The sequence below is a fragment of the Myxine glutinosa genome, chromosome 7 (genome assembly GCF_964187855.1).
Source record: "Myxine glutinosa chromosome 7, kmMyxGlut1.1, whole genome shotgun sequence".
In the NCBI taxonomy this organism is placed as follows: domain Eukaryota; kingdom Metazoa; phylum Chordata; class Myxini; order Myxiniformes; family Myxinidae; genus Myxine; species Myxine glutinosa.
The window spans coordinates 128,779,176-128,793,748 of record NC_136267.1 but is presented as its reverse complement, the minus strand read 5'-3'; the positions used below and the strand labels follow the sequence as shown (position 1 = coordinate 128,793,748).

General features: G+C 38.9%; 1 protein-coding gene across 1 annotated transcript in view; it reads left to right on the top strand.

Annotated features, from left to right (window-relative positions):
- Positions 1 to 871: 871 nt before the first annotated feature.
- Positions 872 to 14,573, top strand: part of LOC144893087 (uncharacterized) — a 58,047-nt gene continuing 44,345 nt past the window's right edge. Inside the window, exons 1-3 of the mRNA XM_078782736.1 lie at positions 872 to 1,064; positions 2,949 to 3,093; positions 5,530 to 6,087. Coding sequence (XP_078638862.1) covers positions 2,958 to 3,093; positions 5,530 to 6,087 — 694 coding nt within the window. The 5' untranslated portion in view covers positions 872 to 1,064; positions 2,949 to 2,957. The remainder of the gene's footprint in view (positions 1,065 to 2,948; positions 3,094 to 5,529; positions 6,088 to 14,573) is intronic.

Here is a 14,573-nt window from a genome sequence, read left to right as displayed (position 1 = left end):
TTTATTTTCATTATTAATTATTTATTTATGTTCTTTCTTATTTGGCCAATATCTCAGGCACCTTTTGAGCTGGGAAGCTAATATTTGGACATGACAGTGACCAAGTGATGTGGCTATCAAGGATATTTTTGATTTTTTGATTAATCATTTAATCGATTAATTATTTATTGATTAATCAATTAATTATTTAATTTTTTATTAATGACTTCTTTAATTAAATTTCTAAAAGATACATCTTCGGATGAAGCACTAGTGATTTAGTTATGCTATTAGCCAATTGATTATGAAAATATTTTGTGATAATCTTTTATTGATTTTAATTATACAATTAATCAATCAATTAGTGTACACCTCTCCCTCCCAATGCAGCCTCAATGAGCTGCACTGTGGTATTGCCGGGCGCCAGAGGCACCCCGGCAATGCCGCGCTGTAGGATATTTAATTATTTGGCATGTGGGCGGTGTACTTTGAATGTATCTTTACTTGTTTGTGTTTTTTTTGGATTTTGCCCATACTTTAAGTTTGCCGCTCTGTGTTGGAATGGGACGATCCTTTTGCCTGAGGTGGGATTTGGACTTGTCTTGTTTTATTTATTTATTTTTAATGTAAAGAAATCCAAATTCTGCTTTCAAAATGAGATGTGCTGAGTCTAATCATTATACTGCATAGTTATTTGCTTCAAATATTTATCAGAAAATCCATCATTAAAGCACCGATGCGATCTCAAAAGTTATCCTGAATTCTTTCCCAGATGTCGACCAATTCAGTTGTGCAATTATTGTAATGGCTTCAATTCGTTCTGTCAGTATTTTGCATTGTTGCTGATTCTGTTTTAAAATTTGTGAAATGATTACAAATTCGCACTATTTTTATCGTCAGGGTTAATCTCGCTTCTATAACTGGCACATACTTTCTTGCATTTCGATTGCATCGCTAACTCCTTTCTTGCCTCATTGACCTGAACAGGAGTGCAATATTTTTTATCGACATCTGGATTCTTCCTGGGAGTCTTGTCTTCCCTTCTTCTCATTGTTGTTGGCCTTTGCCGTCTGCTGCCTGCTCAGGTATGTGTGTGTGCATGTGTGATCGGCTTTTGTGCGTCCACCTACGAAGTTGATGGAGGCATTATGTTTTCGGATTGTCCGCCCGTGATCCTTTTTTTTTTTTTTTTTTTTTTTTTTTGGATACAAGATCGAGGCTCGTGAAAGAGCTGACATTAATCGCACAGAAAGACAAACCGACACATAAAACATATAACATGGGGAGCGGTAGACAAGATGGGGCGAGAGGGGGAGGAACACAAACACAACATCTGAGAGCAGGCATGGGAAGGGGGAGGGGGGTGGGAGAGGTATAAAACATATGGACACTGCCGGGACTTCCAGGAAAGAAGTTGGAATTTCAAACAAGGTGGATCTGGGGTGAATTAGTGGGGGTAGAAAAGATCAAGGTTTTGGATGGGGAAAGATAAGAGATGGTGGTGGTCAGCTGTTTTAAAGACCTGGAGGGAGGAGTGGGATTGAAGGGAGTGTGGGAGTTTGTTCCAGAGGCGGGAGAAAAGAGGAATGAAAGAGTGAAGGTGAGCAGAGAGCCAAGATTTTGGCAATTTAACCATCAGAGGGTTGCTGGCAGATCTTGTGCGACCTGTAGGAATATTTGCTTTCCGTTTTCATTACTGCGATAACTTATGAACTGCTGATGGGAACTAAGTCAAACTTGGTACAAGTATGTATTATGATGTAGAGATAAACAGATTAGATTATTGTGGTCAAAAGGTCAAAGATCAGACATCCCGTTAGGTAAAAATTCTGTCACACTAACTTGTGCACCAGTGATGGGATTTTGACCAAATTTGGTTTAGGTATATATTATTTTGCTAAAATGAACTGATTCGATTTTGGCACCAAGCATCATCTTTTCCGGCAAGTAATAAAAAGAGGGAGCGGTAGACAAGGTGGGGAGAGAAGGGGAAGCACGCAAACACAACATTTGAGAGCAGGGACATCGGGAGATTTGTGGGAGGGAGAGGGCTTGGGGGGAGGAGGCATGGGAAGGGGGAGGGGGGGGCTGGGAGAAGTATAAAACACAAGGACACCAAGGACTTCCAGGAAAGAAGTTGGTATTTCAAAAAAGTGGACTTGGGGTGAAATTAGCAGGGGTAGAAAAGATCAAGGTTTTGGATGGGGGAAGATAAGAGATGGTGGTGAACAGCTGTTTTGAAGACCTGGAGGGAGGAGTGGGATTGAAGAGAGTGAGGGAGTTTGTTCCAGAGGCGGGAGAAAAGAGGTGAGTGAAGGTGAGCAGAGTCTTGATTTTGGCAGTTTAACCATAAGAGGGTTGCAGGCAGATCTTGTGCGACATGTAGGAATATTTGGGGGACAGAGCCCAGATAGAGCTGTTGGAGCAAGGCCGGAGAGGAGTCGGTAGAAGACGGAAAGACCACCAACCTGCCTGTGCTGAGTGAGTGAAAGGCCCTCGGAGTTAGCTTCATCGCGGGAGAGTCCAATGATTCTGAATGCTTTGGTTTCAACAGCGTGAAGACGAGCTAGGTGTGAGGCAGGAGCACCAGCACAGAGGGGAGAGCAGTATTCCATTGAGCTGCGGATGAAAGCCTTGTATGTGGTGAGGAGCTCAGGTGTGCCAAGGAAGGACTTCGCACGATGGAGGATGCCCAGTCGGCGACTGGCTTTGGAGGCCAGATTTGCAATGTGGTTTTCCCAGGAAAGATCATGGCAGATAGTGCGACCCAAAAGCTTGAGTGACAGAACTTCTTGGAGAGGATTATTCAGAAAGTGGATGGGAGGGTTGTCCAGTCGGTCTTTTCGGAGAGACATTGTAAGAGTGTGAGATTTGTCAGGATTGAAAGACATGTTCCACTTGTTTGCCAAGTTTGCCAAGTTTTGTTTGTTTGACATTTAAACATGTATAAATCACTGCCAACACAATAGGTAATTGCGATGAATGGGCAAGTCCAACAGAGGAATGTTTTCTTCGTGATTGTGGCAAGTGGCTGGTCCATGGCTCTGTTCACGATGCGGCACGTGTATAGGGACCTGGGAACTATATTGAGTCAGCACTGGCTGATTTCCATTGGTAAGAGCTCTTTGAAGAGTATCATCCCATCCTTTTGTGTGCATACTCACCCATGTACATGTATATATTCATCTACACATCCAAAAACTGAAAAAATGTTTTGCTGAACCCATGCAAGATCCCTTACAAATTTTGCAAACTTCCCAAAGACATAACTTCCATTTCCTTTGAATTTGTGACCACAAACCTTTCGTACTTACACAACATGATCATGTAAGTCTTCAGATATATTTTTCTCGGTAATTACTGTTATACCAACACCGAAAATATAATTTCATCTCATAGCAATTTTATAATTCCTTCAGTTAATAAAATAAATAGTATGTCATTTCTCTTGAAGCAATCCAGCCATAAATATTATTTGGAAGTCTTTTGCTGTCAGAACACTATTTCTCTGCTGTCAAAGGTTAAAGTTTGGCCCTCGGCGACTCCTCAGCTAATTGTCACTTTTTTTTGAAAAAAACAAACAAATATCTTTTATATTTAACTCATCATAATTCCATTACAAATACCATTAAAATCCCATGTCTTGTCACCCTTTGCATGCTGAAAGATTACTCATTTAAGTAATCGCCGCCGCCGAATGCGGCGAGTAACCGCCGAATGGCCGCCACCATTTACACCTCCCAGGGGCCGAACCAGATCGACTAGCACGCGCTATGACCACAGAGTAGGGGATGAGAGTTGGAGTGGCGCAGTGGGCGTGCACCTGGGTGAGTCGGTAGAGGCTCTGATTGGTTGGCAGCCGCCAGGGCTGACGTCACGGGCCAGCAGATACTATCGGGGCCGGACGTCATTTCAGGCAGTCGAGAAGAGAGGAGAGTTGAGAGTTTGGTGCACAGAGTGACAGTCCCGGGGCGATCCTCTGCAGTCGAGTGACAGTCCCGGTGCGATCCTGAGCAGTCGAGTTGGTGCAGGAGAGCGAGTTGCGCAGCACGAGTTGGTTCGCAGTTCACAGCCTGAGAGAGAGAGAGCCCGAGTTGAGTTGAGCAGCGCGGTCGAGATCCTGAGCGAGAGAGATCCGATTAACGAGCGCCGAACACCTTTTGGGCAGTTGGTTTTGATACGAGGCAGTTGGTTTTGATCCAGAGAGTTGAGTTCACAGACAGGAGGACTGTGGTTCGAATTGACCTCGTGTGGAGCCGCTGGCCTGCGTTGGACACGTGGCGCTTGGAGCGAGGCCTTGTGGCACTTGGAGCGAGGGACCTCGTGGTGTGCCGCGGGCCGAACGGAGCAGTGTTGGACAGTGGCCAAAGCCAATGACGAGACAGATAAGACCGCATGCCGCGTACATTCTACATGACGAACGTGTTCTTTTTATTAATTCATATGCCCTCGTCTTGTCTCTGATATCTGTGTGTGTGGGATCCCAAATTAGGCATTAGGTTTATCGTTAGGCGACTTCCGCTTCCGGTCTTACCGGCGAGTTTTACGTTTTTTTCGCAGCTGTCCACGCTCTCACGCTTTCGAAGTTCAGTAATTGTTCCCATTTGTATTTTCGTCAAAACTGTATTTATTTTATGGTGTGTGTACTTATAGTGTGTCCCTAGGAAGATTCTCGGTGTAAATCTTTCATACCTGTAAAGAAAATCGTGTTAATTCGTGTCCTGTCTTTTGAGGGTTTGTACCGTGTCCGACCTTGAGGCTTTGTTTTTCTCTCAGCGGTCTGTCGTTTGTGCTCCAATAACTTTCATTCTCTGTTTTTCCCAGTCTTTTCACCCCATAGCCTACTTCCTTGTTTAAAATCTCAACTCAAAAAAACAACAAAAAAAACACCTTTCCTTCTCTGTTCTTATTCGTTGTTCTTATTCGTTTATTCATTGTTCTTATTCGTTCGTTCGTTCTTCGACCACGTGTTTCTCCCCCATTTCCCCAGATAGTTTTCACTGTTAAACTTTAAAATGTTTAAACTTTCCCCTGAAGTACTGTATTCTGTCGTATATTATAACACCTTTTTCTTCTTCTTCTTTAAAAGGTTGCTTTCGACTTGCTCACCAAATCTATTCGTCCCCCAAAAAAATTCCATCTCTTACAGTGCCTCTTTCATACATTCCCCAAACTCACCTGCACTCCAACCCCCCTCCAGCGTCCTTAAATGTATTTTTAACTCGAAGGTCACAAGAAACTCATTTTGCAATAAATGTTCGTTTCCCATTAATCGTACACTTTCCAAAATCCAATCTCACCCCTCCCCTCCAAATCTTCCCCATCACCCCTCCCCTCCAAAACCTCCCCATCACCCTTCCCAGCTCGTTCCAGGCTAGATGGCTCTGGGGTGAGTGCGAGTACGTATATGTGTCCGAACGCCCCCATTTTGATAGGCATTGTTGTTGGCCTCTTTGTACATTGGAATGATTAGTTTAGTATATCGTGAATCAGTTTTGTCAGACCCAAATCCAGCTGTATGGTACATTTAATCTTACTGCTTCTTTTCAGGCTACTTTGTGGCTTTTGGCTGCATCAGCTCTGCCGTGTGCTATTGGCATGTTCCTTTGCGAGATGAGTCCAGTATTCTGCTGCTCAGATTGGCTATACAATTAATCTCCCATTGGCTGATCCATCTTGGTATTCAAATTCCATTCGTTTCCTACATCGCACAGAGCATTGTCTTGTCTGTGAAGTTTTTCCATTCGCGGCCAGAAGACTTTTTACGGTTATACAGGTGGGTGGATGGCTTACACTTGCTGCTTTTTCTTTGGATGAAACAAAAAAAATTACAATTGGTTGTTTGGCTTTTCTTGTTTGTTTTTGAACAAATTTTTTTTTTTTTTTGTGTAAATACCTTTATTCGTTTGAATCCCTTGTTCACATCCCACATACTGTTTTCATTAATCTGCTGTCTCAATGTACAGGGTCGTTTATTAGGCTCTCTCCCTGAAATGGAGAGTAACCTATTATTACTGCTAGAGTTTTTCTTATTAGTCCCCTGCCAGTGTACACCGGAGGGGACTATAGGTTTATGCACCGTCCCTCCGTCTGTCTGCCCATCAGTCCGTCAGTCTGTCAGTCCGTCATGCAAAGAACAGTTTTCCGGACTTTTTTTCTAAAGGCTTAATAGTCATTATTTCAAACTTGCCACTTGGTTTCCTTTTGATAAGTTACAGATCAAGTTCGAACTTCACGACGTTTCGATTATTTTTGACAAAGTTATGGCACTTTGAACTTTGGGAATTCTGATAATTCTGATGATCCTTAACTCGGTGCCATTTTAAGTTTTAATTTCCTTTAAAAAAGATTTTCTCTGCAATAGTAGGACCGATTGAGATCAAATTTTCACCATAGGAGGGACTCGGTCTGGAGAATATTTTAATGGTAATTATGATGTCACAGGTCACGTGGTTCGGCCGCCATATTGTTTTTCGTGGAAACACGAAAACCCCCTTTTCTCTGCAACGGCTGAACATATCGAGGCCAAACTTTGCAGGCAGAATCGCAAACCCATGATGAACAAAAACGTCAATGAGCATGACGTCATGCGTCACATGGTTTCAGAGTTATGATGTTTTTAAGCATGAACCTTTAAGACCGAGCTCCTCCCTCATTTTTGATCCAATCGAGGGGAAACTTCACAGATCTGTTCAGCATGTCAGTCCACTAAAATGTCATTTTGGAATTTGCAATAGGTCACGTGGTTTGGTTGATTTCGTTAATTAAACGAAAATATTTTTAAAAATGGATATCTCTTGAATCGCTTTATTGATCGACGTGAAACGTCATACTCTAGTAGAAGTCATAAAGAGCAACAAGTGTGCACAATTTCAAGATGAATGGATGTATGGTCTGGAAGCTAGAAGTTGTTATTGCGTGAAGAAGAAGAGGCTTCACGATTCGGATTGAATTGTTCATCACATGCACACACTGAAGGGATCGTTGGACACGACAAGGGTCATGTTATTTACCCAACCCTTGTGGGGTATGTAGATTACAGTAGATCTTCGCTCAGTTCTAAGTAAAACTTACCTCACGGATGTTCTGTGAGCTAATCATACGTGTTTGTGGTTTATAATATTTTACAAGCCCAGCTATGCATAAATTTATAGCCTATTATTGATGCCTTTCTTTCCTTTTGGGTGTTGCATGTTGCTTGGTCTGGAGCATATCAGCGCCAAAGAGTGAGTGGGTCAGCAGTTTGGTCACTTAACAATGACAAACGTGGTGTGTGGGCAGAGAGTGCAGGCAGCGATGGTGGACACCTCCCTTGACGGAGGTATTCGGCGAAACAGAGTATCAACTCTATACCAACAGAGAGACAAAACAGGCTCTTAGAGATCTGCGCCATCATTGCCAAAGCCCTGAATCGGATGCCTGGGAAATAATGAGCAAACTGAATTCGCAATCCCGGTAAGAGTGAGAAAGTTCATTTAAACAAACCTTTTTTTCACATTAAGTTGAAGCAAAAGTCAGTTTTATTTTTTGGTTTATTAACGCTACGTCGAAATTAAAAACACTGATGGACAGTAATATTGGGATGGGCACAACTGAGGAACTAGTTATTTTATTCAGAAATGGAACGACACTCGGCAGAGCACATGCCTCTGCCAGGCTGAACAGTTTGTTTTGTGTCTCACTGTTAGGCCGGATCTGCTTCCGGATCTGAACCAAAATCTAATTGGCTTGTTTTTGTCACCTGCCCAACTCATCTACCAAGTTTTGTCAGAACTTGTCCATAACTTTTTGAGATATCGTGCTATATATTGTTTTTGGCCTTATTTCCCAATGGTGAAGAATCACTTAAACTTTCTAGGATCCTGATCTTCACCAAAGTCTAATAAATTTGTCCTTGTAAAACACCCAACCTGTCCACCAAGTTTCGTTTGAATCCGTCCATAACTTTTTGAGATATCCTCCTCACCTAGGGATGAACAGTCATGGGTGAAAACATAAGCTCCACCCACCTTCTATGTTGGAGGTAATAAAGGATGTCTGGTGTGCATCAGATGGGTGGGCCTCAAGTTCAAACTGAGAGTTCATATATCAGTTTTATTGTACACCGCACCTTTCCTATGCCATCTCCAGGCATTGCAAATCGTCATTGCCGGGCACCAAAGGGGGCTCGGCAGTGACGCACACTGAAAGAGAGTACTCAGTTTTCACTCTGGTTTCTTGTTTTCTTTCTTGTTTGTTTGTCCGGGCAATATCTCAGCCATCCTTTGATCTAGGAAGCTGAAATTTCGGCACAATAGTGAGCAAGTCCTTTGTCAAAAACGGTATTATTATTTTTTTTGATTAATCAATAAATTGAGGAGTTATTTAATTATTAGCGATTAATTAAGTACTTATTTAATTAATCAAATTTCCTTTCTCTTCTGACCATTAACTCAGGCACCTTTTGAGTTAGGAAGCTGACATTTGGACATGCCAATGACCAGGTGATTTAGCTACAAAGGATATTTTTGATTTATTAATTAATCAATTAATCGATTAATTATTTAATGATCTCTGGTGTTGGGCTAGCGGCTAGGGTGCCGGCTTAGGATCCCAGGATCCTGGGTTCGAATCCCGGTCAATCGCTGAATTAACGCCAGGGGGGTTGACTCAGCCTGTCATCCTTCCGAGGTCGGCAAATTGAGTACCAGTTCACTGGTAAATCCCTGCTTGTCGTTAAAGGCGGCAAAAAGGGTTGGCGTCAGGAAGGGCATCCGGCCGTTAAACATTGCTTCAAAAAGGGGACCGAAAAACAACAACAACCACAGTTCCCGAAAAAGGCCAACCCCCGCTTGCGGGGAAAAATGGCCTCTAAAGGTGGTTTTTATTCGATTAATGACAAAAAAATTTTTTTTTTTTAAAGTTACAGATTCTGATGAAATAGTGGTAGTGGATGTGTGTGGTAGTGGATGGTAGTGGAAATAGTGATAGTGGTAGTGGAAAATAGTGGATGTGTTCTCTGACCAAATTGATTAATAATTTAATTTTTTTATGATTATTATTTATTAATTTTCATTATTAATCATTTATTTGTCTTCTTTCTCATTTGGCCAATATCTCAGGCACCTTTTGAGCTCGGAAGCTAATATTTGGACATGAGTGACCAAGTGATGTGGCTATCAAGGATATTTTTGATTTATTGATTCATCATTTAATCGATTAATTATTTATTGATTAATCGATTAATTATTTATTGATTAATCAATTAATTATTTATTTTTTATTAATGATCTATTTAATTAAATTTCAAAAAGATACATCTTCGAATGAAGCACTAATGGTTTAGTTATGCTATTAGCCAATTGATTAAGAAAATAATTTGTGATAATCTTTTATTGATTTTAATTATACAATTAATCAATCAATTAGTGTACACCTCTCCCTCCCAATGCAGCCTCAATGAGCTGCACTGCGGTATTGCCGGGCGCCTGAGGCGCCCCGTCAATGCCGCGCTGCAGCATATTTAATTATTTGGCATGGGGCGGTGTACTTTGAATGTATGTGTACTTGTTGTACACCGCTCCTTTCCTATGCCACCTCCAGGCATTGCAAATCGTCATTGCCGGGCACCGAAGGGGGCTTGGCAGTGACGCACGCTGAAAGAGAGTACTCAGTTTTCACTCTGGTTTCTTGTTTGTTGTACACCGCTCCTTTCCTATGCCATCTCCAGGCATTGCAAATCGTCATTGCCGGGCACCAAAGGGGGCTCGGCAGTGACGCACGCTGAAAGAGAGTACTCAGTTTTCACTCTGGTTGTACACCGCTCCTTTCCTATGCCATCTCCAGGCATTGCAAATCGTCATTGCCGGGCACCAAAGGGGGCTCGGCAGTGACGCACGCTGAAAGAGAGTACTCAGTTTTCACTCTGGTTTCTTGTTTGTTTGTTTTCTTGGTTGTCCGGACGATATCTCAGCCATCCTTTGAGCTAGGAAGCTGAAATTTCGGCACAGTAGTGAGCAAGTCCTTTGTCAAATACGGTATTTTTTGTTTTTTGAATAATCAATTAATTGAGGAGTTATTTAATTATTAGCGTTTAATTAAGTACTTATTTAATTAATTAAATTTCATTTCTCTTCTGACCATTATTAACTCAGGCACCTTTTGAGTTAGGAAGCTGATATTTGGACATGCCAATGACCAGGTGATTTGGCTGCAAAGGATATTTTTTGATTTATTAATTAATCAATTAATCGATTAATTATTTAATTATTCGATTAATGACAAAAAAAATTTTTTTTTTTAAGTTACAGATTCTGATGAAATAGTGGTAGTTTATGTGTTCTCTGACCAAATTGATTAATAATTTAATTTTTTTATGATTATTATTTATTTATTTTCATTATTAATCATTTATTTATTTTCTTTCTCATTTGGCCAATATCTCAGGCACCTTTTGAGCTGGGAAGCTAATATTTGGACATGAGTGACCAAGTGATGTGGCTATCAAGGATATTTTTGATTTATTGATTAATCATTTCATCTATTAAGTATTTATTGATTAATCGATTAATTATTTATTGAGTAATCAATTAATTATTTAATTTTTTATAAATGACTTATTTAATTAAATTTCTAAAAGATACATCTTCGGATGAAGCACTACTGGTTTAGTTATGCGATTAGCCAATTGATTATGAAAATATTTTGTGATAATCTTTTATTGATTTTAATTATACAATTAATCAATCAATTAGTGTACACCTCTCCCTCCCAATGCAGCCTCAATGAGCTGCACTGCGGTATTGCCGGGCGCCGGAGGCGCCCCGGCAATGCCGCGCTGCAGCATATTTAATTATTTGGCATGGGGCGGTGTACTTTGAATGTATGTGTACTTGTTTGTTTTCTTGTTTCCTTGGTTGTCCGGACGATATCTCAGCCATCCTTTGAGCTAGGAAGCTGAAATTTCGGCACAATAGTGAGCAAGTCCTTTGTCAAAAACGGTATTTTTTGTTTTTTGATTAATCAATAAATTGAGGAGTTATTTAATTATTAGCGATTAATTCAGTACTTATTTAATTAATCAAATTTCCTTTCTCTTCTGACCATTAACTCAGGCACCTTTTGAGTTAGGAAGCTGACATTTGGACATGCCAATGACCAGGTGATTTGGCTGCAAAGGATATTTTTGATTTATTAATTAATAAATTAATCGATTAATTATGTAATTATTTGATTAATGCCAAAAAAAAATTTAAATTTAAAGTTACAGATTCTGATGAAATAGTGGTAGTTTATGTGTTCTCTGACCAAATTGATTAATAATTTAATTTTTTAATGATTATTATTTTTTTATTTTCATTATTAATCATTTATTTATTTTCTTTCTCATTTGGCCAATATCTCAGGCACCTTTTGAGCTGGGAAGCTAATATTTGGACATGAGTGACCAAGCGATGTGGCTATCAAGGAGATTTTTGATTTATTGATTAATCATTGTACACCGCTCCTTTCCTATGCCATCTCCAGGCATTGCAAATCGTCATTGCCGGGCACCAAAGGGGGCTCGGCAGTGACGCACGCTGAAAGAGAGTACTCAGTTTTCACTCTGGTTTCTTGTTTTCTTGTTTGTTGTACACCGCTCCTTTCCTATGCCATCTCCAGGCATTGCAAATCGTCATTGCCGGGCACCAAAGGGGGCTCGGCAGTGACGCACGCTGAAAGAGAGTACTCAGTTTTCACTCTGGTTTCTTGTTTTCTTTCTTGGTTGTCCGGACGATATCTCAGCCATCCTTTGAGCTAGGAAGCTGAAATTTCGGCACAGTAGTGAGCAAGTCCTTTGTCAAATACGGTATTTTTTGTTTTTTGAATTATCAATTAATTGAGGAGTTATTTAATTATTAGCGTTTAATTAAGTACTTATTTAATTAATTAAATTTCATTTATCTTCTGACCATTATTAACTCAGGCACCTTTTGAGTTAGGAAGCTGATATTTGGACATGCCAATGACCAGGTGATTTGGCTGCAAAGGATATTTTTGATTTATTAATTAATCAATTAATCGATTAATTATTTAATTATTCGATTAATGACCAAAAAATTTTTTTTTTTTAAGTTACAGATTCTGATGAAATAGTGGTAGTTTATGTGTTCTCTGACCAAATTGATTAATAATTTAATTTTTTTATGATTATTATTTATTTATTTTCATTATTAATCATTTATTTATTTTCTTTCTCATTTGGCCAATATCTCAGGCACCTTTTGGGCTGGGAAGCTAATATTTGGACATGAGTGACCAAGTGATGTGGCTATCAAGGATATTTTTGATTTATTGATTAATCATTTCATCTATTAAGTATTTATTGATTAATCGATTAATTATTTATTGAGTAATCAATTAATTATTTAATTTTTTATAAATGACTTATTTAATTAAATTTCTAAAAGATACATCTTCGGATGAAGCACTACTGGTTTAGTTATGCGATTAGCCAATTGATTATGAAAATATTTTGTGATAATCTTTTATTGATTTTAATTATACAATTAATCAATCAATTAGTGTACACCTCTCCCTCCCAATGCAGCCTCAATGAGCTGCACTGCGGTATTGCCGGGCGCCGGAGGCGCCCCGGCAATGCCGCGCTGCAGCATATTTAATTATTTGGCATGGGGCGGTGTACTTTGAATGTATGTGTACTTGTTGTATACCGCTCCTTTCCTATGCCATCTCCAGGCATTGCAAATCGTCATTGCCGGGCACCAAAGGGGGCTCGGCAGTGACGCACGCTGAAAGAGAGTACTCAGTTTTCACTCTGGTTTCTTTCTTGTTTGTTGTACACCGCTCCTTTCCTATGCCATCTCCAGGCATTGCAAATCGTCATTGCCGGGCACCAAAGGGGGCTCGGCAGTGACGCACGCTGAAAGAGAGTACTCAGTTTTCACTCTGGTTTCTTGTTTTCTTTCTTGGTTGTCCGGACGATATCTCAGCCATCCTTTGAGCTAGGAAGCTGAAATTTCGGCACAGTAGTGAGCAAGTCCTTTGTCAAATACGGTATTTTTTGTTTTTTGAATAATCAATTAATTGAGGAGTTATTTAATTATTAGCGTTTAATTAAGTACTTATTTAATTAATTAAATTTCATTTATCTTCTGACCATTATTAACTCAGGCACCTTTTGAGTTAGGAAGCTGATATTTGGACATGCCAATGACCAGGTGATTTGGCTGCAAAGGATATTTTTGATTTATTAATTAATCAATTAATCGATTAATTATTTAATTATTCGATTAATGACAAAAAAATTTTTTTTTTTTTAAGTTACAGATTCTGATGAAATAGTGGTAGTTTATGTGTTCTCTGACCAAATTGATTAATAATTTAATTTTTTTATGATTATTATTTATTTATTTTCATTATTAATCATTTATTTATTTTCTTTCTCATTTGGCCAATATCTCAGGCACCTTTTGAGCTGGGAAGCTAATATTTGGACATGAGTGACCAAGTGATGTGGCTATCAAGGATATTTTTGATTTATTGATTAATCATTTCATCTATTAAGTATTTATTGATTAATCGATTAATTATTTATTGAGTAATCAATTAATTATTTAATTTTTTATAAATGACTTATTTAATTAAATTTCTAAAAGATACATCTTCGGATGAAGCACTACTGGTTTAGTTATGCGATTAGCCAATTGATTATGAAAATATTTTGTGATAATCTTTTATTGATTTTAATTATACAATTAATCAATCAATTAGTGTACACCTCTCCCTCCCAATGCAGCCTCAATGAGCTGCACTGCGGTATTGCCGGGCGCCTGAGGCGCCCCGTCAATGCCGCGCTGCAGCATATTTAATTATTTGGCATGGGGCGGTGTACTTTGAATGTATGTGTACTTGTTTGTTTTCTTGTTTGTTTGTTTTCTTTCTTGGTTGTCCGGACGATATCTCAGCCATCCTTTGAGCTAGGAAGCTGAAATTTCGGCACAGTAGTGAGCAAGTCCTTTGTCAAATACGGTATTTTTTGTTTTTTGAATAATCAATTAATTGAGGAGTTATTTAATTATTAGCGTTTAATTAAGTACTTATTTAATTAATTAAATTTCATTTCTCTTCTGACCATTATTAACTCAGGCACCTTTTGAGTTAGGAAGCTGATATTTGGACATGCCAATGACCAGGTGATTTGGCTGCAAAGGATATTTTTGATTTATTAATTAATCAATTAATCGATTAATTATTTAATTATTCGATTAATGACAAAAAAATTTTTTTTTTTAAAGTTACAGATTCTGATGAAATAGTGGTAGTTTATGTGTTCTCTGACCAAATTGATTAATAATTTAATTTTTTTATGATTATTATTTATTTATTTTCATTATTAATCATTTATTTATTTTCTTTCTCATTTGGCCAATATCTCAGGCACCTTTTGAGCTGGGAAGCTAATATTTGGACATGAGTGACCAAGTGATGTGGCTATCAAGGATATTTTTGATTTATTGATTAATCATTTCATCTATTAAGTATTTATTGATTAATCGATTAATTATTTATTGAGTAATCAATTAATTATTTAATTTTTTATAAATGACTTATTT